This window comes from Rhinoraja longicauda, chromosome 5 (assembly GCF_053455715.1).
Source record: "Rhinoraja longicauda isolate Sanriku21f chromosome 5, sRhiLon1.1, whole genome shotgun sequence".
In the NCBI taxonomy this organism is placed as follows: Eukaryota; Metazoa; Chordata; class Chondrichthyes; order Rajiformes; family Arhynchobatidae; genus Rhinoraja; species Rhinoraja longicauda.
The window spans coordinates 86140133-86167171 of NC_135957.1; the positions used below are offsets into that span (position 1 = coordinate 86140133).

The 27039-nt window shown below is 44.5% G+C and overlaps 1 protein-coding gene across 9 annotated transcripts in view; it reads left to right on the top strand.

The window, feature by feature from the left end:
- The window catches only part of amd1 (adenosylmethionine decarboxylase 1), a 70756-nt gene that overhangs the window by 24824 nt on the left and 18893 nt on the right, over positions 1-27039 (top strand). For 4 of the 9 annotated variants that reach the window (XM_078399905.1, XM_078399907.1, XM_078399899.1 and 1 more), the window contains 2 exons: positions 1851-1937; positions 23435-23561. In XM_078399905.1, coding sequence (XP_078256031.1) covers positions 1851-1937; positions 23435-23561 — 214 coding nt within the window. Of the gene's footprint in view, positions 1-1850; positions 1938-21084; positions 21206-23434; positions 23562-27039 lie in introns of all 9 variants that reach the window. The other 5 variants (XM_078399902.1, XM_078399901.1, XM_078399900.1 and 2 more) reach the window with 2 other exon arrangements.

The following is a 27039-nucleotide window of genomic DNA, read 5'->3' on the forward strand; positions in this document are numbered from 1 at the left end:
TGTGGCCGCGGGACGTTTCAGTGCCCGGTGCGGCTTGGCCGCTGGACTTAACATCGCCAGTGCGGCTCGGCCGCGGGACGTTTCAGTGCCCGGTGCGGCTCGGCCGCTGGACTTAACATCGCCCGGTGTGGCCGCGGGACGTTTCGGTGCCCGGGGCGGCTCGGCCGGGGGGCCTTCCATTCCCTTGCGGGGGCTGTGCGTGTCGTTTGCCTCGGTAGGGGTCGAGCTGCCTGTCCGTGGGTGCGGGGGGAGGAGAGGGGAAGTTTTGTTGCCTCCATCACAGTGAAGGGGTGTTTGGAGTCACTGTGATGGATGTTTGTGTTGGGGTCGGGTGTCCTGTGTTCTTTTCTTTTTTGCTGTATTTTGTGTGACTGCCGAAATTTCGCTCGGTGTTGTGCCGAGTGACAATAAAGTGTTGTTATGTTATGTTATGTTATGTTATTCCATTATCCAGTGTTGAATAGTGAGGTTATGCACGTAAGTGGTACTTGTACTTTGTCCATACAAGGTTAAGGAAAACGAGATTTGCTTACTATTCTGGGACTTTAGCTATTTTTGCTGGGGAATTTGGGAGCAAGAGGGAAATCTTTTTTTTTTTTTTAATTAGAATGGCAGAGAGTAACACTCTTTGGAGCATTCTGTAAATGGTATCTGATTCTAGACTAATTGTCAATCTGAAATTGGTGCATTTTGTGTTAAATATAATTAATGAAGTTAATGGTAGAACAGGCTAAAAGGTTTTATTAGCCGTACCACAATCCTTGTATTGTAACTCTTGAAATCTCAGCTGTGTGCCCAGGCAGAAACGGTCACAGTCTTTGTTTTCATAAAAACTGAAAAACTGCTTCTAGTTATATCCATGCCAAATGTTGAATTACTATCTGAACAATACTGTTTGGGAGGAATTCACATGTTGATTTGGAATAAAGCATCCAAAATACTCAGTGGGTCAGACATCCTATGTGGAAAGAAAATTAACATTGCAGGTTGAAGATTTGTCAAAAACTTATTTTCTTTATTTAATAAATCACTAATATTCATGAGGTTATGTTGAAGGTGATGAGTTTTACCATGTGAAAGCAATACTTACAGCTATTCCTTCCTCTTCACTATAGTGATTGGGATTTTGGGATTGCAGCATTCCTGGGGAGAACCCATCAGTGGGCAACTTGGATGTATGTGCAGATGACCACAGATGGGCAGAAATGACATTGAAGCACATTGTTTCCAAACCAAGTTACATAAATGTTTAAATCAATTATCAACAAGAAATTGTGAAGGAAAATAAGGTATCACAAAATGCTGGAGTAACTCAGCAGGTCAGGCAGCATCTAGGAGAGAGGGAATGGGTAACGTTTCGGGTCGAGACCCTTCTTCGGACAAGAAATTGTGTGTGCAGGAAGAGCAGTCATTTTTCAAATCTTTTGCGCACTGGTGAAGTAAGTGTCTGCCTGGAAGTGGCACCATATACACAAGCACTCAGCATAAGAAGCCAATGATTAAGTCATGATAAGTAGGTGAGGTCTATTAGCAGATCTTGCATATGTTATTTGGTATATGTTAAACAGTGTCAATTCTTGACATAATGAAAGGAAACACTTAGAGGTTCAAAATGTACAAGTCACGGAGAAGGGTACCTATGTGATAGGACTAATGTCAATGCTCTGCCCATGAGGTCTTACACCATATAGACCATTTGCTGCTTCTGATCAACGTTTACATAGTGCAATGTTCAATTTGAAGAGTAGCTTGTTTTGGTATGTGAAGTGTATTGCATATTGTGTGACTTGTGTAACAAAGGGTTTCTGTTGAAAATTTTCAGGGCTCATGAAAGTTTTTTCTTTTTCCAGGTTTGAGTGGGACAAGCTATTGGAAAATGTGCATTGTTTGATCATAAGTGTGACAAAGACAGACAGGCAGGATGCCTATATACTCAGGTATTTCAATGTTCAGTATTTTTGCAAATTCCTCTGAAATAGATTACTGAGGAATTTTATTTGATGTAGCTTTTTGTTTAAATATGGCACGTTTTAATTCATGTTGGTGTTTATTATTAAAAATATTGAGCATTTGCTCAATTGTAAAATCATTTAAATCTTCACTACTTTTAATACTTCACTACTTACAATAGTAGGTGCATTCCTAAAGTTAGCAACTAAAATAATAAACCTCTAAACCGTTCCTATCCAAGTATCTGCCCAAATGTCTTTTCAGTGCTGTTATAGTACCTGCCTCGACTACCTTCTCTCACAGCTCGTTCCAAATACCCACCACCCTCTGTGAAATAACAATAACAGGAATAACACTTAAGTCGCAGGTATTTGGTTCATAAGTGATGGGAGCAGAGTTAAGCCATTCGGCCCATCATGTTTACTCCGCCATTCAATCATGGCTGATCCGTCTCCCCCTCATATTAAAAAAAAATAGAAGAGTGGCATGGTATTTGGCTCCAGTGCGAACACAGCCGACCTTTCATTGCACCACCTCTTTCCTGCAATAACCCCCACATCTATTAGTTATCCTAATATCCTACAAGATACATCAATTTCTATTGAGAATTTGCTCGTCTCCACGCCCCTCAGGTAGAAAATTCTGTGATAAAGTTTCTTCAAATCTTTGTTGAGATTTGTTCCACAGTCCCAATCGTTGAAAGTATCATCCCTGAATCTAAACATAGCACAAAAAGTAAGGAAATTTGTGTTTGGTAGATTATTTCTTTGTTGTAACAATGCTTCTTGGCAATAAATCTTATACCGTTGGAAAGCCTGTTTATTTCCCTTTTAAATGGTGCCACATTTGTAACGAACATGCATTTGTGGGATGAGCAGCAGAGCTGAGTATGTGGGTTGCGCCCATGAAAAATCTGCCAAATCTTCTCTGCCAATGCCAAACAGCTTATTCTGCCATTGACTCTTGTTCGGTGTTGTTTGGTGGATTGGATGATTGAAGTCTGAAGAAACAAGACATATTGGCAATTTAACAATTTATTCATTTAATAAACAGGAGCCACAGTAGCGTGTGGAAGAACCATACACAGCCATAACAGCCTGGCACCTCCTCCTCATGCTGGTCACCAGCCTGGTCACACACTGTTGTGGGATGGCATCCCATTCTTGTCAGCACCTGCGGGTACCAGAAGCTCAAAACAAGAGTCAATAGCAACAGCAGAATAAGCTGTTTGGCATTGGCAGAGAAGATTTGGCAAATTTTTCATGGGCGCAACCCACAAATGCATGTTCCTTACAAATGTGGCACCATTTAAAAGGGAAATAAACAGGCTTTCCAACGGTATAAGATTTATTGCCAAGAAGCATTGTTACAACAAAGAAATAATCTACCAAACACAAATTTCCTTACTTTTTGTGCTATGTTTATATATGACTTTACCAGGTTATATGCAAAACAAAGCATTTCACTGTACCTAGCTACAAGTGACAATAAAGTAATGACATAAAAAGCTGGAGTAACTCAGCGGGTCAGGCAGCATCCCTGGAGGTGTTAATAAAGTATCATTGAATCCTGTCGAGCCGAGTTAAAAAAATTGTTTCAATGAGGCATTCTCACAACTTGAGAGTATAGTCTGTTAATGTAATGTCTCCTCAGGACAATACCTCGTGTTGCATTCAATACAATACAGTACAATACAATATATCTTTATTGTCATTGTACAGGGGTACAACGAGTTTGGGAATGCGCCTCCCATACGATGCAATAATTTAATTAGCTAGTCAGTATTAATTTAAACAACCCAATGAAACAAATTGTAACAGTTTTAAAACAGAATAAAGTGCAAGTAGATCTGTGCCGGATCACTGTGCGATGCGACCATCCGGCTCAGCAGGACCGGTTCATAGCAGCTATGGCTCTGGGGATGAAGCTGTTCCTGAGTCTGGAGGTGCGGGCTTAGAAGGCCTTGTATCGTCTGCCCGATGGTAGAAGTTCGAACAGACTGTGCAGGGTTGTGAAGAGTCTTTGTGGATGCTGGTTGCTTTCCTGAGGCATCGTGTGTTGTAGATGTAGGTGGTAGCTGTGTTCCGATGGCCCTCTGAGCTCTATGGACTACCCGCTGAAGAGCTTTCCTCTCTGCCTCCGTGCAGCTGAGGTACCACACAGGGATGCCATGTTTTAGGATGCTCTCTATGGTGCAGCGGTAGAATGTCGTCAGCAGCTGTTGGGGTCGACCAGATTTCTTCAGTGTTCTTAGGTAGAACAGTCATTGCTGTGCCTTCTTGACCAGCACAGCAGTGTTATTGGACCATGTTAGGTCCTCCGAAATGTGAGTGCCCAGAAACCTGAAGCTGGACACTCTCCACACTGTCCCCATTGATAAAGATCGGGGCGTATTCCCCGTTGTGTGACCTACGGAAGTTGATGATCAGCTCCTTAGTCTTGGTGGTTTTTAGGGACAGGTTGTTATCAGAGCACCAGTCCACCAGGTTCTGCACTCAGATAGCACTCTGGTTATCCTGTGGGATGGTGGGACTGTCGTATGAGGACAGATTGGAAAAACTGGGCATGTATTCACTGGGGTTTAGAAGGATGAGAGGGGATCTTATAGAGACGTATAAAATTATAAAAGGACTGGACAAGCTAGTTGCAGGAAAAATGTTCCCAATGTTGAGGGAGTCCAGAACCAGGGGCCACAGTCTAAGATTAAAGGGGAGACCATTTAAAACTGAGGCGAGAAGAAACTTTTTCACCCAGAGAGTTGTGAATTTGTGGAATTCTCTGCCACAGAAGGCAGCGGAGGCCAATTCACTGGATGAATTTAATAGATAGAGTTCTAGGGGCTATGGGGCGAAGGCAGGCACAGTTACTGATTGTGGAGGATCAGCCATAATCACATTGAATGGCAGTGGTGGCTCGAAGGGCCAAATGGCCTCCTCCTGCACCTATTTCCTATGTTTCTGTATCCTCTGCTCTTTACAAGTATGTCCTTCCTTAAATCGGAAAACCAGACTGCTACCTATTTTAGATGTTGCGTCACATGGACCCTTTATTCGAATCCTTTTGCTAAAAAGGCCAGCATACCATTTGTCTTCTGAATAGCTTAATGTACCTACATATTAACGGTTCTTTGACAAGCTCCTGTAAATGCCAATACTTTTCAATCCTGCCATATAAAAGTACATCGCTTCAATTTTTTCCACCAAAGTGAATCAATTGTAAGATTTCGGAATGGGTGAATCTCAAAGTATTTATATCTTCAAAATATTGAGGCTAATATAGTCTGCTTACCTTGTATTAGTGGTCTCATTTATTGTAGTATTGATCGTGGTAGATTTGTTGTGTTGATGCATTAATGTGCCTGTTAAAACTGCAGTCGTTGTGCAGATGACAATTAAACACTTACCTCTATACTCTTGAAGCTGTGGCCTTACATTGTTTTTGTTTAACAAGAATGTTGTTGGTCTGGATTCTCTTCAGCTTGACACCACATGAAATATTTTGCAATAATTACACTGCAGTGCATACGTGACAATAAAAGAACTATTGAACCATTGATATTTCAGAGGATCTTGGGTCTAATTCAAAGTATTAGAATGGAGATGAGGAATTTCTTTCACCAAAGGGTGGTGACTCTGGAATTCATTGCCACAGGCAGCTGTGGATGTCAAGACAATGGGTATTTTTAAAGCGCAGATTGATAGATTCAGCCATGATCAAAAGGTGGAGTAGACTCAAGGGGCAGAATGACCTAATTCTGCTCCTATGACTTGTGGTGTTCATTGAGACTTACAAAGTTGTATCTGAACATTTTTAAGTTTGGACACTCGGATGTCTTTTAAAATATCTTATTTTTGAGCAGAGCTTTGTTCACAAGCAAAGATACAAGGAACTGCAGGTGCAGGTTAACACAATGACACAAAATAACTCAGCGAGTCAGGCAGCATCTCTGGAGAACACGGATAGCTGATGTTTCAGGTCGGGACCCTTCTGACTAAAGAATTGAGTCTGCAGAAGGGTCCCGAACCGAAACATCACCTATCCCTATTCTCCAGAGATGCTGCCTGGTCCTTGAGTTATTTCAGCAATTTTTTGTTAGAATAAAGTCTCTCCTGGTGCAGGAGTGTTGATTTCTGGACAGCTCGTGCAAACAAACACCCATAGTTAGTATCGAACCCGGGTCTTTGGAGGTGTAAGACACAACTCTACCACTGTGCCATCCTGTTGTTGGGAAGATGAGCGTGTATTTACTTTGTATTACTTTGTACTAGGAAGCAGATTATAAAATACCTCTTAACCAGCCAAGAAAACTGGGGAGTGCTGGAATAACATATTAGTAACGGTGTGAGAAGACCTGACGTAGACAAGAGGTCCAATGTGAACCACCCAGATGCTTACAGTACTCTTACTAGAATAGTAACTGAACCAGCTTACTCCTGTGTCAAGCAGCTGGTAAATCTTGTCTTGGGAAGTCGAACTATTCTGAATCAGATGTCCTTTCACCCAGTCAGCAAGTCAGGCTGTTGCCAGGAAATTCTGGATCGACTAAGGGGCACAGGTTTTCCATCAAAAACATACACCTCCCGTAAGAAAATACAAAGCACAATCCTGTGAGCAAGCAGCACTGAATAAAGGATTTAGCAAGGCTATGGGATTTCTGGCAATTTGGACTGTTTTCACCAGGCTTCTGGATATGAAGATGCAGAAGATATATTAGAAGATACAATCTAGGTGATTGTTAGAGCAGGAAGGTCCAATGATGAAAACAGCAAAAAGTGCTGGGCCTCCACAGTGGACCTTCGTTACAATAGCAAAAAAATAGCCCCTGGAAATCATTCTTATTTCTGTAGCCTGGGTCCAAAGTGGATGGGCAGGCAGATTAAAAACACTTCCCGTCGGACAGAGAAAGCGGCCAGACTTGGGACAAGAAGCAGCTTCACTTGGTCTGCACAGATCTCATCATACTTAAACACTTTCCATATCATCTGTTCTCTCAGGTGTTACTTCTCTGAAAGTGATATCGCAGGTGGACAGGGTGGTGGAGAAGGCTTTTGGCACATTGGCCTTCAACCATGGAATTGTGTATTTCAGTCGGGGTGTTATAATTGTATAATTATTACAATTAGAATTGGTCGCTGGTCAGGACGTTGGTGAGGTTGCTTTTGGAGTATTGGGCGGCCCTGCTCTAGGAAAGATGTCAAATCAATGTATTTGAGGAGGGCAAACATGTTAAGGAAATTCGCAATAATTGGTAGGTTATTGATAAAGGGGAGTAATGGAAGTTTGGCATGCATCTTCATTTGGCATACAGCTACAGTTGTATGATAGGTTAAAGTGGTTCAAAAGATAATTTCCTTTCATAGCTGATGCATTGAACTAAATGCACATTGTTAATTCCAGAGTTCTATAAATCAGCATTTGACCTACAGTTGGAGTACTATGTATAATGTGGTCACCTCCAAATTCCTCTACTTGAATCAGCACCACCACCTGCAACTGGATCCTCAACTTCCTGACCCATAAACCAGTCAATTTCATTGGGCAACAAGGCATCCTCAGCAATAATTCTAAGTAATGGTGATCCACAATGATGCATACGCAGACCCTAACTGTACTCCCTATACATTCACAACTGTACCACCCGATTCTGCTCTAACTCCATTTGAAGGTTTGCAGATGACACCACTGCAGTGGGCCAGATCTCAAACAATGACCAGACGAGTGTACAGGAAGGAATTGGGCTGCTAAAACCTGGTTTTAAGATGACCGCCTCCTCTTTGATGTCAGCAAGATGAAGGGGCCAGTTATTCAGTTGAAGAGTTGGTATACAAGTCGTAATCAGCATCAATGGGGCCAAAGTGGGAATAGTTGAGAGTTTCAAGTTCCTTGGTGTAAATCTCACCAAAAAACATTCAAACCGTGGCCAAGAAAGCAACTTCATTTTTAGAAGACAAAGGAAATTTGGGGTGTCTCCAACGACTCTTATCAACTTTCACAGATGTACCGTAGAAATCACTCTGTCCGGCTTGGTTTGACAATTGCTCTGCTGAGGTTTGCAAGAAATTGCAGAGTTGTGAATTTTCCCAGACCATCTGACAAACCTGCTTCCCTTCCACATACATTACACACTGCCTCAGGGAAGCAACTGACAAAATCAGGACCATTTTCACCCTGGTCATTTCCTCTTCTCCACTTTCCCATCGGACACAAGATACAAAAGCTTGAAACCACATACCACCAGATTAAGGAACAGCTTCTTCCCTGTTTTTATGCTGAACTGTCCTCCCATAAAACAGGAAGCAGTCCCGATGTCCCATATATTGTGGGCTAGTGGAATCAAGGGATATGGGGAGAAAGCAGGCACGGGTTATTGATTGGGGACGATCAGCCATGATCACAATGAATGGCGGTGCTGGCTCGAAGGGCCGAATGGCCTCCTGCACCTATTTTCTATGTTTCTATATTGACCTTAACAGCAGCACGGTGACACAGCAATAAGTTGCTTCCTTGCAGCGCCAGAGGCCCGTGCTCGATCCTGACTATGGGTCCTGTTAATTCACTGGAATTTAAGATGAGAGGGAACACACATTTCCTTTGGAAGAGGTGTCAATAATTATATGGCAGAGTTGAAGTGCCTGGTAAACGATTGGAGAATGTTGAAAATCAGTTTTCCCATAGAGATGATGGGAATCTGGAACACCGAGCTCAAAGGGCTGCTTAAAGCAAAAACCTTCACTGCATTTATGAAGTACTTGGATAAACAATTGTGAGTTATTAAGCTGCAAAATTAGTAGGTTGGCTAGTTGAAAACATTGTTGAATGTCAAAATTAGGGCTCATTTCACTGAAGTCACAATATATTTGTTGCTAACTATAGAAACATTTACCAGGGAAAAACAAAGTCATGAGAGGTAAAGACATGTACAATTGTAAATGCAAACAACACAATTCATAAACCCTGTGCCCTATTAGGAAGAGTTACTCAGCGGAAATAGTTAAAAGAATCACTTCTGCATTGTTATATTCTTTAATACTTAGTGTCAATTGATCAGATCAAGGAAGGTGGTTGGGCTAGCTCAGAAATGTTCAAAAATGACAGTGTCTGTTGCCGCATGAATCTCGGACTCATCACTGATGCCAATAGTACAATGGCAGAAAGGAGAAAGAGCAATTGCAGGCTAGTCAGCTGAATGTCAGTGTTGGCCAAATTTTCTCCCCTCTCCTATCAGACAAGAGCTACAGAAGTTTGAAAGCGCACACCTCCAGATTCAGGGACAGTTTCTTCCCAGCTGTTATCAGGCGACTGAAGCATCTTCTCATCAACCAGAAAGCGAACCTGACTTCCCACTTGTCCCATTGGAGACCTTCGAACTATCTTCAATCAAACCTTATTGGACTTTATCTTGCTCTAAAAGTTATACCCTTTATTCTGTATCTACACTGCGGATTGCTTGATTCTAATTGCCTATAATCTTTTCATGACCGGATAGCAAGCAACAAAAAATCTTTTCACTGTACCTTGGGACCCGTGACAATAATAAACTAAAGATTATAGTACAAGGGGGTTCCAATTTCACGAATATCAACTGGGATTGCCTTAAATAAAAGGCTCAGCGGTGATAGAATTGTTGGTGTTTAAGACAGCTTTTGACACAGTATATGGATAGACTAATGAGGGAGAGAGCACTAGTAGACCTTTTGTCTTGGGTTATGGAGCTGGTCAGGTGGAGGCAGTGTCAGTAGAGGAGCATTTGGAGTTTGTCGCCCTAACATAATAATCATACTTTATTAGCCAAGTATGTTTTGCAACATATGAGGAATTTAATATACCACTGGGTGGCGGTGGCAGCCTCGCCGACAGTCTGTCTGTTTTTTCCATCTTTTTTGTTATTTTTAGTGTGTTCTAAAAGTCTCTGGTTTGTTTTATGCGGGGGGAGGTCGGCGAAATCTTTTTTCACTCTTACCTTGCCGGAGATGCGATTGTTTTCCGGATTGTATCTCCGGTCGCTCTGCGGCCTAACATCGTGGAGCTGGCGGCCTTGTTCGAGACCGACTTTGAGCCCCGCCGTGGACCTACCATCGGAACCTGCGATCCCTTGCCTGGGATCAACGCTTCAACCACGGCCTGTGGATCTCAACATCAAGGAGCTTGCAGTCTCAGGTAGAGACTGATGTAGGGAAGCTCAAAATTACAGAAGGTTTGACCAGTCCCGACCCGGGGTTGGTCGCCCGGTGCGGGGAGCTGAGATCCTCTAGATGCAGGAGCTTGATTGAATCGACACAGGGCTTGACCACCGGCTACGGGAGTCAAGATCGTCCCGACAACGGAAGGCTCGAGGCCCCCGACCACGTGCGAACAAAGAAGGGAGAGATTTTTATTTTTTTTCGCCTTCCATCACAGTGAGGAATGTGGACGAGTCGCTGTGGTGGATGTTCATGTTAAAATGTATTTTGTGTGTTTGTTGCTTTTTATTGTTATGACTATGGCAAAAAAAAATCCTTGTATGGTGCAAATAAAGTATGTTCATGACTAATAAAGTATGATTATGATAATGAACATCGTATATATCAAAATGGTTATGGAAAAAGGTAAGGAAATTCACATTAGGCAGGAAATGGTGTTGGGTAGACTGATGGGACTGAAGGCTGATAAATCCCCAGGGCCTGATGGTCTGCATCCCAGGGCTCTCAAGGTGGTGGCTCTAGAAATTGTGGACGCATTGGTGATCATTTTCTAATGTTCTATAGATTCAGGATCAGTTCCTGTGGATTGGATGGTACCTAATGTTATCCCACTTTTGAAGAAAGGAGCGAGAGAGACCAGTTAGCCTAACACAGGTGGTGGGGAAGATGATGGAATCAATTATAAAAGATGAAATAGTCAATAGTCAATAGTCAATAGTCGTTTATTTGTCACATACACATAAATGTGTAGTGAAATGAAACATTACCCGCAGTTGAAACACTAAGACCAATAAGAATAATCAATAAAAATGCAATAACACATACAATCATACACTAACACCAAACAAAAGAAACATCCATCACAGTGAGTTTCCTCCAGTCCCTCCTCACTGTGATGGAAGGCCACAATGTCTTTTCTCTTCCCCTGCCGTCTTCTCCCGCGGTCAGGCTGTTGAACTTGCCACGTCGGGGCTCCCGACATTGGAGCGCCCGCTGGACGGTGAAAGGTCCACGGCCTACTCCATTTGGGTAGTATAACATGATCGGTCCTAGGCAGCATGGATTTACGAAGAGGAAATTTTTGAGGATGTAACTAGAAAAATGGACAAGGGAGAGCCAGTGGATGTAGTGTACCTGGACATTCAGAAAGCCTTTGATAAGGTCGCACATAGGAGATTAGTGGGCAAAATTAGAGCACATGGTATTGGAGGTAGAGTATTGACATGGATAGAAAATTGATTGGCAGACAGGAAACAAAGAGTAGGGATTAACGGGTCCCTTTCAGAATGGCAGACAGTGACTAGTGGGGTTACTCAAGGCTCTGTGCTGGGACCGCAGCTATTTACAATATACATTAATGATTTAGATGAAGGGATTAAAAGTAACATTAGCAAATTTGCAGATGACACAAAGCTGGGTGGCAGTGTGAACTGTGAGGAGGATGCTATGAGGTTGCAGGGTGACTTGGACAGGTTGTGTGAGTGGACAGATGCTTGGCAGATGCAGTTTAATGTTGATTAATGTGAGGTTATCCACTTTGGTGGCAAGAACAGGAAGGCAGATTATTATCTGAATGGTGTCATATTGGGAAAAGTAAGCATGCAGGTACAGCGGGCAGTGAAGAAAGCTAATGGCATGTTGGCCTTAATGACAAGAGGAGTTGAGAATAGCAGTAAAGAGGCCCTCCTGCAGTTGTATAGGGCCCTGGTGAGATCACACCTGGAGTATTGTGTGCAGTTTTGGTCTCCAAATTTGAGGAAGGACGTTCTTGCTATTGAGAGAGTGCAGCGTAGGCTCAAGGTTAATTCCCATGATGGCGGGACTGTCATATGTTGAAAGAATGGAGCGACTGGGCTTGTGTACACTGGGATTTAGAAGGATGAGGGGAGATCTTATTGAATCAAATAAGATTATTAAGGGATTGGGCACGCTAGAGGCAGGAAACATGTTCCCAATGTTGGGGAGTGTAGAACCAGGGGCCACAGTTTAAGAATAAGGGTTCGGCCATTTAGAACTGAGATGAGGAAACCTTTTTCACCCAGAGAGTTGTGAATCTGTGGAATTCTGCCTCGGAAGGCAGTGGAGGCCGATTCTCTGGATTCTCTCTCTTGAGAGAGTTGGATGGAGCTCTTAAAGATAATGGAGTCATGGCATATGGGAAGGCAGGCACGGGGTTCTGATTGTGGATGATCAGCCATGATCACAGTGAACAGGCTTCAAGGACCGAATGGCCTCCTGCTCCTAATGTCTATTGAAAGACCAAGAATAGAGACTGGTAGGCAAATTTCATTGAAATAAGATGGCCTGGTAAAGGTAGCGTGGGAGTATCCACTATCCGGCAGATCTGCTCCGTGGGAAGCATTGAATACAGAATAATGTTCAGGGACATCATGCTCCTGTCGGGGTAAAAGTCTTTACTTTTGAGAGTTACCGCGTGGGAACAGGCACTTTGGCCCCCTGAGTCCACCCGTTCACACTAAACATTGGGAGTAGGGTCGCCAACTGTCCCTTATTAGCCGGGACATCCCATATTTTGGGTCCGCCCTTGTCCCGTATTGGTTGGGTTGCCAACTTCCTCGCTCCCAAATAAGGGATAAGGTGAGATCACCGCCCCGCGCCCCACATGACCTCACCCAGCCAGCGGCCACGTGATCCCGCTCCACCATTGGTGGCTGCCCGGGCCGGGAGGCGGGTTGCATAGCATAGGAACCATTGATGGAGCGAGAGCACGTGGCCACTGGCTGGGTGAGGTCACCTTGTTCCGTATTTAGGAGAGAGGAAGTTGGCAACCCTAATTGGGAGTAAACCAGAGGAAAACCACACGGTTACAGGCAGAACATACAAACTCCGTACAGACAGCATCTGTGGTCAGGATTGAACCCAGGTATCTGGCATTGTAACTAGCAACTCTACCGCTGCACCATAACGGTACAGGAATATTGAAGGGTATCAAGGATTGGAGAATGTGGTAGCACACAGCAGATATTGAGATCTAAAGACAGCAGAAGTCCAAGAACATAAAATGGGCAGGGGAACACTTCAAAAGGAAGCTAGGAAGGCAAAATGGGGCCACAAATTTAATAAGAGAACTTGAGGTAAAGGAACCACTAGGAGGAAGGGACCACGATACGATAAGATTTAACCTACAATTTGAAAGGGAGAAGGTGAAATCTGATGTGTCGGTATTACAGAGCAAAGGGGGCTACCGCGCGAGGCATGAAGGAGGAGCTGGCAAAGATTGACTGGAAAGGGGTTTTAGTAGAAATTACAGTAGAGCGGGAATTTCTGCGGATAATTCGGAAGGTGCAAGATCATTTCATTCCAAAGAAGAAGAACGATTCCAGGGGGAGAATAAGTCGTCCATGGCTGACAAGGGAGGTCAAGGACAACATAAAAGCAAAAGATAAGGCATGCAGCATTGCAAAGATTAGTGGGAAGCCAGAGGATTGGGATTTATTTAGAGAACAACAAAGGGTAACTAAAGGAACAATACGGAGAGAAAAGATGAAGTCCGAATGTAAGCTAGCCCATAATATAAAAGAGGATGTGCGGCACGGTGGCCTTACAGCGAATGCAGCGCCGGAGACTCAGGTTCGATCCTGACTACAGGCGCCGTTTGTACGTTCTCCCCGTGACCTGCGTGGGTTTTCTCCGAGATCTTCGGTTTCCTCCCACACTCCAAAGACGTACAGGTATGTAGGTTAATTGGCTGGGCAAATGTTTTAAAAAATTGTCCCTAGTGGGTGTAGGATAGTGTTAGTGTGCGGGGATGGCTGGGCGGCGCGGACCCGGTGAGCCGAAGGGCCTGTTTCTGCGCTGTATCTCTAAATCTAAAAAAAAAGGGGTAGCGAGTTTCTACGGATATATAAAGAGTAAAAAAGAGGCAGGAGTGGACATTGGGCTGCTGGGGAATGAATGAAGCAAGGGAAGTGATAACGGGAAACCAAGAAATAGCAGAGGAATTGAATAACCTTTTTGCATCAGTCTTCACAGTGGAAGACCCCAGCAGTGTGCCTGCAATCCTAGAGAGTCAGGGGGTGGAAGTTAGTGGAGTGACGATCACTAAGGAGAAGGTGCTAGGAAAACTGAAAGGTCTGAGGGTGGATAAGTCACCTGGACCGGATGGACTGCACCCCAGGGTTCTGGCCTCAGAGATTGTGGAGGCATTAGTTGTGATATTTCAAGAATCACTAGTTAGGAGTCGTTCCTGAAGATAGGAAAATTGTGAATATCGCCCCACTGTACAAGAATGGAGCGGAAACCTGACGGTTAGGGTTAGACTGATGCAGGCGGTTAGCCTGACTTCGATGGTTGGTAAGATTTTAGTCAATTATAAAGGATGAGGTTCCCACGGCTGGGTGAGATTAATCCCAGGCTGCTGTGGTAAGCAGAAGAAAAGATTACTGGCATTCTGAGGTTTATACACCTTCATTGGCTACAAGTGAGGTACCAGATGACTGTTTATTTTAGAGATACAGCATGGAAACAGGCCCCTTCGGCACACGTTGTCCACACTGACCATTGATCACCCTTTCGACGTTACTAGTTCTGATATCTCACTTTCTCTTCTGCTCCCTACATGCTGCGGGCAATATTATGGAGGCTAACTAAGCTACAAACCCATACGCCTTTGGGATGTGAGAGGAAACGTATAAGGGAAACGTATTGGGATGTTACCAAACGTATAAGATTATTAAGGGATTGGACACGTTAGAGGCAGGAAACATGTTCCCAATGTTGGGGGAGTCCAGAACAAGGGGCCACAGTTTAAGAATAAGGGGTAGGCCATTTAGAACGGAGATGAGGAAAAACTTTTTCAGTCAGAGAGTTGTGAATCTGGAATTCTCTGCCTCAGAAGGCAGTGGAGGCCAATTCTCTGAATGCATTCAAGAAAGAGCTAGATAGAGCTCTTAAGGATAGCGGAGTCGGGGGGGTGTGGGGAGAAGGCAGGAACGGGGTACTGATTGAGAATGATCAGCCATGATCACATTGAATGGTGGTGCTGGCTTGAAGGGCCGAATGGCCTCCTCCTGCACCTATTGTCTAAAAGCACATAAACATGAGCAGGTCAACAGCCTGAGCTTGTTCACCATACAATGAAACGGTGGCTGAGCCAGAGTTGGCGACACTGGAGTCCTACAGCACGGAAATAGGCCGTTTGGCTCGCCGCGTCCCCAGCAACCACTGCAAACCCATCCGTGTTGATCTCACCTTCCAACACTTGACGAGGTGCTTGCCTAAACTCCTCATACATGGTGCTAGTGACTGCTTCCACCACTCTTTCAGGCAGAGCATTCGAGGAATAGGAGACCACATTTGCCAGCTGGTAGTGCTGCAACCTCACAGCGCCAGAGACCCAGATTCAATCCTGACTTCAGGTACTGTCTGTGTAGGATTTGCACGTTCTCCCTGCGAACATGCAAGTCTCCTCAGGGGTGCTCCAGTTTCAATAGAGCCATATGAATTCTGTAAATCACTTTGCCCTATTTGTAACAGCTATGCATAGAACAGTAGAGCACAGGAACAGGCCCTTCTGCCCACAATTTCTGTGCCGAACATGATGTCAACTAATCTCTTCTGCCTGCATGAGATCTGAGCCCCTCCATTGCCTGCATAACCATGTGCCTATCTAAAAGTCTCTTAAATGCCCCTATCGTATTTGCTTCACCACCACACCTGGCAGCGTGTTCCAGGCACCCACCACCCTCTGTCAGAAATAAAAAACATTGCTCTGCACATCTTTAGACTTTGCCCCTCTTACCTTCAAGTTATATCCTCTAGCACATGTCATTTACAATGCGGGGGAAAGGGTTTTGTCCAGCATTACATCACAATTCTTAATAACTTGATTACTACAACTTGGAGATGTAGTCAAAAACTAAAAATATGGTGAAATCTGAAAATGTCCAAGAGGAGAATCTGACATGTTCGGAATTTAGTGTCATTTTGGTATTTAGTGCAGTATTTCCAAATACGGCGTATTTTTTAAACAAGTTTAAACTTGTTATAATGTTGGTTGCCATTTGTAATTCTTGTATCTGTCACAATAGGTATTGTAGGCATGTGACTGAACGTTTTTTTTAAATAAAGTTTTTCGACATGCAACAATGCAGGGACTGTGATGTTGATGCAATCTCCCCTGCTTTCATGCATTTAAATCTTTTGATTTATGAGCTTAATTGTTTTCCCAGTGGAATTCAACGTATTTAGTATTTTTCAAAAATGTTTTCGGCAAGGTCATTCAGTTTGATCGATCCCTTGCTCACTAGGGTTTTCAAGCTAGCTCCATTCCCCTAACTGCCTCCTGAACGCTGTACAAATACTTTTCCTTCAGCTACTTATCCAAATCTCCTTTGAACGTTATAAAACTACCTTTACTACTGTCCTTGGTTTTGCTATCCAGTCTCCAACCATTTGCTATGTTTAAATATGTATATATTTTCACACTTTTTTTTTAGCCCATGTTCAATCTATGTCTTCTGGTTCTTGATCCCTTACATGGAAATATATTCTGTCTACTCTTTTTGATTTGGGTCAGGTAGCATCTGTAGAGGCCAAGGGTAGTCAACATTTTGCATCAGAACTCATTGCCGCAGATTGGAATTCATTGCCGCCGAAGGCTGTGGAGGCCAGGTCAGTGGGTATTTTTAAGGCAGAGATAGATAGATTCTTGATAAGTATGGGTGTCAGGCTATGGTGAGAAGGCAATAGAATGGGGTTGGGAGGGAGAGATAGATCAGCCATGATTGAATGGTGTATTGATGGGCCGAATGGCCTATTTCTGTTCCTATCACTTATGCATGAATGAATGAATGAATAAGTTTATTGGCCAAGAATGTGCAAATACAAGGTATGTGCCTTGGTGCTCCGCTCACACATGACAACACAAACATACAGTTAACAATTAAGAATAAAACATAAACACATCAAAACAATAAGGATACAACATTACGGTCTAAACATATGGGTGAAAATAAACCTGAGCAAAAAAGTGACTACAGACTTTACCCAATGAAGTCTCAACCCGCAATGGCAACTATACCTCTGCCTCCACAAAACCTGCTTGACTCACTGAGTTCTTCTAACACTTAGGTTTATTATCGTCATAAGGTACAGTGAAAAACTGTTGCATGCTATCCAACCAGATCAGATATTCCATACATAGATACAATCAGTTCAAACTAAGTATAAGGCTATCAAGGAAACATCACGGGTGGCAGAGCGGAGTAGCCAGTGGCTCTGGCTGAAGAGGAAAGACCCCATCTGGTCTCCCAAATAAGCCGGCTAGGCAGGTGGTTCTGGGACGCCAGAATGCACTGCTGAGCCTACTGGAGACGTCGTGGGTCCAATCAGCGAAACGTCGATGGACGTAGGTGCCCACTTGATAATCCCAATGACGTGTCTGCCTAGCTTTTCTCAACATCGGAGGAGCATAGGTGAGTGCATAAGCCTCCCATCACCACCGGGAGCACGTTGACATTTGACACTTTGGATTTCTAACATCTTGGAAACAATAAATAGGTAGAACAAAGGGGAAAATACAGAATGCGTTCCATGTACCTGTCTATATCTCAAACCTATAAACTCGCAATTCACTTACCAAATTTTGAGTTACCTGCTAATTTGGAAATAGTGTCCAATGCACCCAGATCAGAGTTATTAATTTATAGTTCAAAGAAGAAACCAAGGGAACTTTCACCGTACAGTTCTCCCTTGTCCAAAACACAACTTTTCACTGCTATTTACTGTTACAATTTTTCTGTCTATGCTGCCACACTAGATAACCATTATTTTATAGCACTTTACCAAATGCCTTTTGGAGCTCTCTGTACACCATACTGAATTTCTTTTAAGTGAATAATTGTTCAAGTCAGTGCAATGCTGTCCCTGTCTACTGTCCCTGCCTATTAACCCCTTGGTTAAACTACCTGGTCTGTAATTACTGTTTTGTTCATAGTCATACAGCACAGAATCGGGCCCGTCGGCCTTACGTGTTCATGCTGACCCATCCGAGCTAGTCCCATTTGGCCCAGATCTCTCTTTTATCCATATACTTGTCCATGTGCCTTTTAAATACTGTTATGGTACTTGCCTCAACTATCTCCTTTGGCAGCTCATTCCATACAACCCCCACCATCTTTGTAAAAAAAAACTTGCCCCATCGGGCTCCTATTAATTCTCCATCTTAAATTCTCTCACTTAACTCCCTCTCACCCACGACCTCCGGTTCTTGATTCCCCTCTGCTGGGTAGTAAAAGACTCTGTCCGTTCACCTTTTTTGAACAAGGGTGTAACATTTTTGGTTGTCCCGTTGTTAGACACCACCCCTGAATCGATACAACCCTTTTCCTGTTCAAAAGCCCATTGAGCACTTTTACGTTCCCTTTTACACTTGTGCCAACCTTCACTCGTGCCCTTTCATTGTCGGCCCTATTTCCCCCATTACTTGCCCCCTGGGCATTTTGTAACCAGTCAGGTTCACGCTTGTGTTGAATAAATTAATTGACTAATACTTTGTTGTCAAGTGATAAGTCATAGAGTCTGATTGTATCTATGTATGGTTTATCTGATCTGGTTGGCTCGGATGCAACACAGAGCTTTTCACTGTACCTCGGTGCAAGGATGCAAAACAAGTCCACACATAAAGGGCACGTGCAAAGCATCCCAAGGCACCTCCTTTGTCCCCGTTCCTCCCCTCCCCTGGTGGCAGCCCCCCCCACGCGGGTCCTCCTTTGTTCGTCCCCGTCCCCCCGTTGGTATAGGTAGCCTAGCCTCTGCCATGTGGTTTGCCTTTTTTGAATTAGTGTTTAGTTTAAGAGATACAGCACGGAATCTTCAATCTGCTGAGTCCACATCAAACATCAAACACCTGTTCACACTAGTTCCATGTTATCCCACTTTCGCATCCACTTGCCAAACACTAGGGGCTATTTACAAAGGCCAATTAACCCACACGTTTTTGGGATATGGGAGGAAATCAGAGCACCTGGTGGAAACCAACCCCTTCACAGGGAGAACGTGCAAACTCCACACCGACTGCACCCGAGGTCTGACGCTGTGAGGCAATAAATCTAGCTCCGCCACCGTGCCGCCCTTACTTCACGATCCTTTAGGTCATCCAGGGAATATTCTCTGACTGCCTCGTTGAGGGCAGTATTACTAGTTGGTGGCTGATAATCCATGTTAAAGGCCTCCAGTTGTTCACCCAAACCAGAGTTGTTCTCATCCCGTGGAAGTTAACACATCCAACAAGTTATTTTTCTCATTTTTACACTCAAAAATAGATCCTCAGATCTTGAATTCAAATGCACAATTAACTGTGCAGTCAAGACCAATTAAAATAATTTACTGCGGAGCCGGTTGAGTAGAACCTGGTTTGACAGCTTTGTTTACTGGTCGAGCAGTTGGGTTAGAAATTGAGCTTCAGGGCAAGGTTCCTTGTCCATGCGGAACATTTCCATAATCTATCATTACCTGCTCATGAATTGTTTTATGTTAGCCGGTAATGTGGAGTGATTTGTAGGAGAGAACCGCAGATGCTGGTTTACACCGAAGATAGACACAGAGTGCTGGAGTAACTCAGCGGGACAGGCAGCATCTCTGAATAGAAGGAATGGGTGACGTTTCAGGTCGAGACCCTTCTTCAGACTGAGGTTCAGGGGAGAGGGGGACACGGGTATGGAAGAGTAAGGTGGGAAAACGAGAACAATGGGAATGCAGTTCAGGGAAAATATAGAATTGTTGGCCTGGGGAAGATGACAACGGGGCATACAAAGATAAAATGTAATCATGAGGACGGTCAGACTGGTCAGAGAATTAGGGTGGGGGGAGAGGGAAAGCAAGGGTTACTTGAAGGTGGAGAAGTCAATATTCAGAGTCAATATAATTTGTTTGAAACATACCTTTCCAGCATCAGATTTGTTGGAGGCTTCCTGTTGCTTGTTGTCAGAGGCAGGGGAGTCTGCTGTTGGTCAGGACAGTGTAGCAGTGCCCGAATGGATGCAATATAATTTATCAGTGTTCTCTAGTTTATCATGGGGTTATACACATGGTCTCAAATACCAGGAAGCAGTAAAGTCTGCGAGAGCACAATACTTCTCCGACCTTATTTCCAAAAACTCAAAATTCCAAGGTCCTATTTAGCACTATTACCTCTGTCATATGTCCCGCCCCCAGTACCAGCTTAGTTGGGTCCCCTGCTAAGTGCGAAGAATTCTCTACATTTTTCACTAGCAAAGTTGAGAACATTAGAATGAATATTTCCCCTCCCACCCGTGACCTAGCTGTCTCACTGGTCTGCAAGTGAGACAGCAAATGGTCCACAAGGCTCCATCCTAGGCCACATTCTCTTCTCTCTGTACATGCTCCCCCTCGGCCTTCTCCCCCCCCCCCCCATATCAAAAATCTTCTAACCCACCACTCTATCTCCAGGTCCCTCAGGTCGGCCGACTTGGGGCTACTGACTATCCCGCGGTCTAGGCTTAAGCTCAGGGGTGACCGCGCTTTTGCGGTTGCAGCTCCTAGACTGTGGAACAGCATCCGTCTCCCCATCAGAACTGCCCCCTCCATCGACTCCTTTAAGTCCAGGCTCAAAACCTATTTCTACTCCCGAGCGTTTGAGGCCCTCTGAGGGGGCGCTGTGAACTGTTTATGTATGTGCTGTTATGTTTGTGTGCCATTGTATGTTCGTTCTTAGTACCTGAACTGATGTATAGCACTTTGGTCAACGTGGGTTGTTTTTAAATGTGCTTTACAAATAAAATTGACTTGACTTGACTTAACACCAATCAGCCAAAACATTATAACCTGATGAGCCAAAACATTATGCCCACCTGTCTAATATGCTGTTGGTCCTCCGTGTGCAGCCCCATAGGCAGCAGGGTGAGATGCACTGTGTATTGTGACACATTCCTCTCGTGACCACCATTAAAATTTTCTGTGACTTGTGCCACAGTCGACCTTCTGTCAGTTCGGACCAGACGGGATAGCCTTCGTTACCCTCGCGCATCGATGAGCCTTGGGCGCCCAACACCCTGTCGTTGGTTTGTGGTTTGTCCCTCCTCGGACCACTGTCGGTAGGTACTCACCACTGCTGACGAGCACCCCACAAGCCTTGCCGTTTCAGAGATGCTCTGACCCAGTCGTCTGGCCATAACAATTTGGCCCTTGTCAAACATAGAAACATAGAAAATAGGTGCAGGAGTAGGCCTTCGAGCCTGCACCGCCATTCAATATGATCATGGCTGATCATCCAGCTCAGTAACCTGTACCTGCCTTCTCTCCATTTCCCCTGATCCCTTTAGCCACAAGGACCACATCTAACTCCCTCTTAAATATAGCCAATGAATTGGCCTCAACTACCTTCTGTGGCTTAGAATTCCACAGACTCACCACTCTCTGTGTGAAGAAATGTTTTCTTATCTCGGTCCTAAAAGACTTCCCCCTTATCCTTAAGCTGTGACCCCTGGTTCTGGACTTCCCCAACATCGGGAACAATCTTCCCGCATCTAGCCTCTCCAACCCCTTAAGAATTTTATATGTTTCAATAAGATCCCCCCTCAGTCTTTACTCAGGTCTTTACTCCTGCCCATTTCTCCTGCATCCAACACATCAACTTCAAGAACTCACTGTTCACTTGCTGCCTAATATATCCCACCCCTTGACAGGTGCCATTGTAACAAGATAATCAATGTTATTCACTTCGCCTGTCAGTGGTCTTAATGTTTTGGCTGATCGATGTATAATTGATGTTTTGACTCAGGAGGGTGCCTTTTATCATATATATACAGCCGGAAACAGGCCTTTTCGGCCCACCAAGTCCGTGCCGCCCACTATCCTACACCCACTAGGGACAATTTTTACCTTTACCCAGCCAATTAACCTACATACCTGTACGTCTTTGGAGTGTGGGAGGAAACCGAAGATCTCGGAGAAAACCCACGCAGGTCACGGGGAGAACGTACAAACTCCTTACAGTGCAGCACCCGTAGTCAGGATCGAACCTGAGTCTCCGGCGCTGCATTCGCTGTAAAGCAGCAACTCTACCGCTGCGCTACCGTGCCGCCGGCCGGTCTTGGCCGGTTGTGTGTCTTTCCTTCGTGTAATATGTAATATCAATGCCCATCACAAAAACCCAGCAGGACAGTGACACAGCTGGCAGAGCTGTTGCCTCTCAGCACCGAAGACCCGGCTTCAATCCTGCCCTCTGGTGCTATCTGTGTGGAGTTTGCATGTTCTCCCTGTGACCACACAACCCAGAGGGTGGGGTGCTCCGGCTTCCTCCCACATCCCATAGATGTGCAGGTTTGTAGATTAATTGGCTTGTGTAAATTGTTCCTGGCATGCAGGATAGAACTAGTTTATATGTGAGTGTGGGTGGCATGTTTTGGCAGTTTGGAAGTGCCTGTTTCCACGCTGTATCTCTAAACATAGAAAATAGGTGCAGGAGGAGGCCATTAGGCCCTTCGAGCCAGCACCGCCATTCATTGTGATCATGGCTGATCATCCACAATCAGTAACCCGTGCCTGCCTTCTCCCCATATCCCTTGATTCCACTAGCCCCTCGAGCTCTAACTAACTCTCTTTTAAATTCATCCAGTGAATTGGCCTCCACTGCCTTCTGTGGCAGAGAATTCCACAAATTCACAACTCTCTGGGTGAAAAAGGTTCTCCTCAGTTTTAAATGGCCTCCCCATTACTCTCAGACTGTGGCCCCTGGTTCTGCTCCCCCAACATTGGGAACATTTTTCCTGCATCTAGCTTGTCCAGTCCTTTTATAATTTTATACGACTATAAGATCCCCTCTCATCCTTCTAAACTCCAGTGAAACAAAAACTAAGTGTGCGGGTTTGTAAGTTAATTGGTCTCTAAATTTCCCCGGTGTGTGGGGGTAGTGTATGCGGAAGTGGGATAACATAGAACTAGTGTGAACATGTGTTTGTCCACAGGATGGTCGCCATACAGTTGGTGGGCTGAATGCCCTGTTTACATGCTGTATCTTGTAATCAATTAAAACTGTATATATAGGTGCTCCTCAACTTACCATGAGGTATCTTTCCGAGAAACCCATCGGAAACCGAAAATATCGTACGTCGAGATGCATTGTAATACACATGATCACGTGGCCGGAAGCGAACGGTGGCTCGCTGCCGTTTGCACCATCGCAAAGTCGAAATATCGTAAGCCGGGGAGCATCTGTACATCGCGAACTCCAGTAGAAATTGTGGATCCATTTTTTATGCAGCACTTTTAAAGAATTGTGATGAGCGTTGTGAAAGTGACATAAAGTCCATGTTGTTTTTCAGTGAGAGTAGCATGTTTGTCTCCAAGAGACGTTTCATTTTGAAGACATGTGGTACCACCCTCTTACTGCAAGCACTGGAGCCCCTGTTGGACCTTGCTCGTGAGTACTGCGGCTTTGATTCCATTCAGGTAACTTCTAACTTTGTTTGCAGGCTTTGTATCCATGCTAGCTTTAACAATAGATTTAATTAGCAAATGAATCGTGCTGCTAAGGTAACGTTTACAGGTAACTGTGCAGTAGTACAAATTAGGGAAGGGGCTTGATCTGAATGTGCAGAAGAATCGGAATCAGAACAACCTTTATTGTCATCCAAAAAAAAGACAAGTTTGGACGAGATTTCGTCACCCACAGTCCAACAATAAGAGCAATAAAAATAAGCAATTTCACACACAATCACAAACCAACACAAAACAAAAAAAAGAAACATCCATCACAGTGAGTCTCCTCCAGTCACCTCCTCACTGTGATGGAAGGCCGTCTTCTCCCGCGGTCAGGCTGTTGAAAAATGACGTGAACATCAATTAGTTTTTTATTTTGTTTTAAAATTAGTCTATATGAAATATTACTAATGTTTCATGTTGAGAATTGCCTTCTCGGATGACATTTTCATGCTACGTTGAGTTCTTAACTGGATAGCATGCAACAGAGGCTTTTCACTGTACCTCAGTGCACCTGACATGAATGACCTGGAATCCCTATAGTCATAGCATCATACAGTGTGGAAAATGGCCCTTCGGCCCAACTTGCCCACGCCAACCAACATGCGCCACCTACACTAGTCCCACCAGCTTGTGTTTGCCCCATATCCTTCTCCATATCCCATCAAGTACGTGTCCACATGTTTTTTGTAACTGCCTCAATTACCTCCTCTGGCAGCTCGTTCCACATATCTACCCTTTCTGTAAAAAAAAAGTTGCCTTTGGATTGCTAATAAATCTCTCTCCTTCCCCCCCCCCCCTCCCCACCTTAAACCTACATCATAGAAAAATAGGTGCAGGAGTAGGCCATTCGAGCCAGCTAACCCCAACCCTAACCCCAATATGATCACTTTAGATCATCTAACATCAGTACCCCGTTGCTATTTTTTCCCCATATCCCTTAATTCCTTTAGCCCTAAGAGCTAAATCTAACTCTTTCTGGAAAACATCCTTTGGGTTCCCCTATTCTGGCGAAAAGACTGTATTTACCCTCTCTATTCCTCTCATGATCTTATACACCTCTATAATATCACCCCTCATTCTTCTGCGCTCCAAGGAATAAGTTCAAGCTTGCTCAACCACTCCCTGTAGCTCAGGCCCTCGTAAGTCTCTGTACCCGTTCCAGCTTAACATCTTTCCTATAGCAGGGCAGCCAAAACTGAACACAATGAAATAAAATGCTGTCTTTATCTACTGAGGGAATTAACGTCTGCAATCGTCATACCAAGCCGACGCCAAAGAGCACTGGAGGAATTATATATTCAGCACACCTGAATGCCCTGTTCATCATTGCTGGTGACTTCAATGAAGCTATTTTCAGGAGCCTACTCCACAGACCATCAGTTTCTCTCCCACCCCATGGGGTATTAACTAACACTCTTGACCACTGCTCCACCACTGTCAAGCACACATACCCACCCCTCACTCATTTTGGCCAGTCTGATCATCTGTTGGTGTTGCTCCTGCCGCCTTATAGGCTGATGAGATAGCAATGAAAGCAGTGGTCCAAGGAGGCCGAGTGTCTACTTCAGGACTGCCTTGAGTCAGTGGATTGGAACATATTCAGCACCACTTTATGCCTCTCCATGAGGCCGAGCGCTTGGAGCGGACTCGGCGGAGCAGCAGCGGAGGACACCAACAGCTACGCTTGGCCAGGCCGACCCTGCAACGCCGCCAGGACAACGGACCTTCATGGTCAAGTTAAGATCCCTGCACTTACAAACTGGGACTTGAAAATGGCTCATAATGGCGACTCTAAACTGTCTCAGTGTACTACTGCTATATACTTGTACTGTATCTGAGATACTTATCTAAGATGTATCTAAGTGCTTATGTGTTATGATACTTGTACTGAACTGTATACAGAAATGAATTTCACTTAAAGATAGACACAAAAAAGCTGGAGTAACTCAGTGGGATATGCAGCATCTCTGGAGAGAAGGGATGGGCATCTTAATCTCGGTTCATGTGACAATAAAGTACCATTGAATGAGTATACATCAGTCATCTATCTGAAGAAGGGTATCGACCTGAAACGTCACCTATTCCTTTACTCCAGAGATGCTGTCTGACCTGCTGAGTTACTCCAGCTTTTTGTGTCTACATCAGTTATAGTCTGTTTCGTCAAGAAATGCATTAACGACAAAGATTTGTGTGCAGTTTTGGTCTCCAGATTTGAGGAAGGACATTCTTGCTATTGAGGGAGTGCAGCGTAGGCTCACCAGGTTAATTCCCGGGATGGCGGGACAATCATATGTTGAAAGAATTTAGAAGGATGACAGAGGATCTTATTGAAACAAATAAGATTATTAAGGGATTGGACATGCTAGAGGCAGGAAATATGTTCCCGATGGGGGGAGTCCAGAACCAGGGGCCACAGTTTACGAATAAGGGGTAGGCCATTTTGAACGGAGATGAGGAAATACATTTTCACCCAGAGAGTTGTGAATCTGTGGAATTCTCTATGCCACAGAAGGCAGTGGAGGCTGATTCTCTGGATGCTTTCAAGAGAGAGTTAGATAGAGCTCTTAATGATAGCGGAGTCAGGGGGTATGGAGAGAAGGCAGGGACGGGGTACTGATTGTTGATGATCAGCCATGATCACATTGAATGGCGATACTGGCTCGAAGGGACGAATGGCCTACTCCTGCATCTATTGTCTAGGGTTTATCTTAGCCTTGGGTGAACAGGGAGATTTACTCTCTGCTAAAGCCCAGATCCAAGGTTTTTAAAAATAATGATCCCGCACTGTACAAGAAGGCCAAGTTTGATCGCCACAGGCTGTCAGGGCGCTTTGGGGGGGGGGCTTCCAAGTCAAGGTGGAGGCTTAATACATGTAACAATAAAGAACCATTCGACCAGTAGCTGTAACATCGGCCATAATGAAGCGCTGTGAAAGGCTGGTAATGGCCCATATCTGCACCAGCCTTCCAGACTAACTAGACCCACTACAATCTGCAGCGAAGGAAAAATAGACCTATGGAGTGCATGCTTCTCTTCAATATATTCAGGCCTGGATCACCCTGTAACTACGAATATCTCTATCAGGATGCTATTCGAGCTACGATAACAAATAAGATCCCTAAACTTCTGGACCCATCTGCAACTGGCTTCTGCACTTCTTGGCCAGTAAACCTCAGTTGGTTAGAACCGGTCATAACATTTTCCCCTGCCCTGACCTCGACACTGGTGCTGCTCAGGGTTGTATGCTCAGTCCCCTGCTCTGCTTCCTGTGCACCCATGACTGAGTGGCCAAGTACACAGGGAACTCGAACTTAAAGGGACCATTGTGGTTTGAGATGAAAAGTACAGGGAGGCACGCATCCAAGAAGAAGTTGGTTGTTGACCTAGGAGGCAAGGGGTTAAACACACCCAGCTGTTAGAGATGATTGCAACTTCAAGTTCCTAG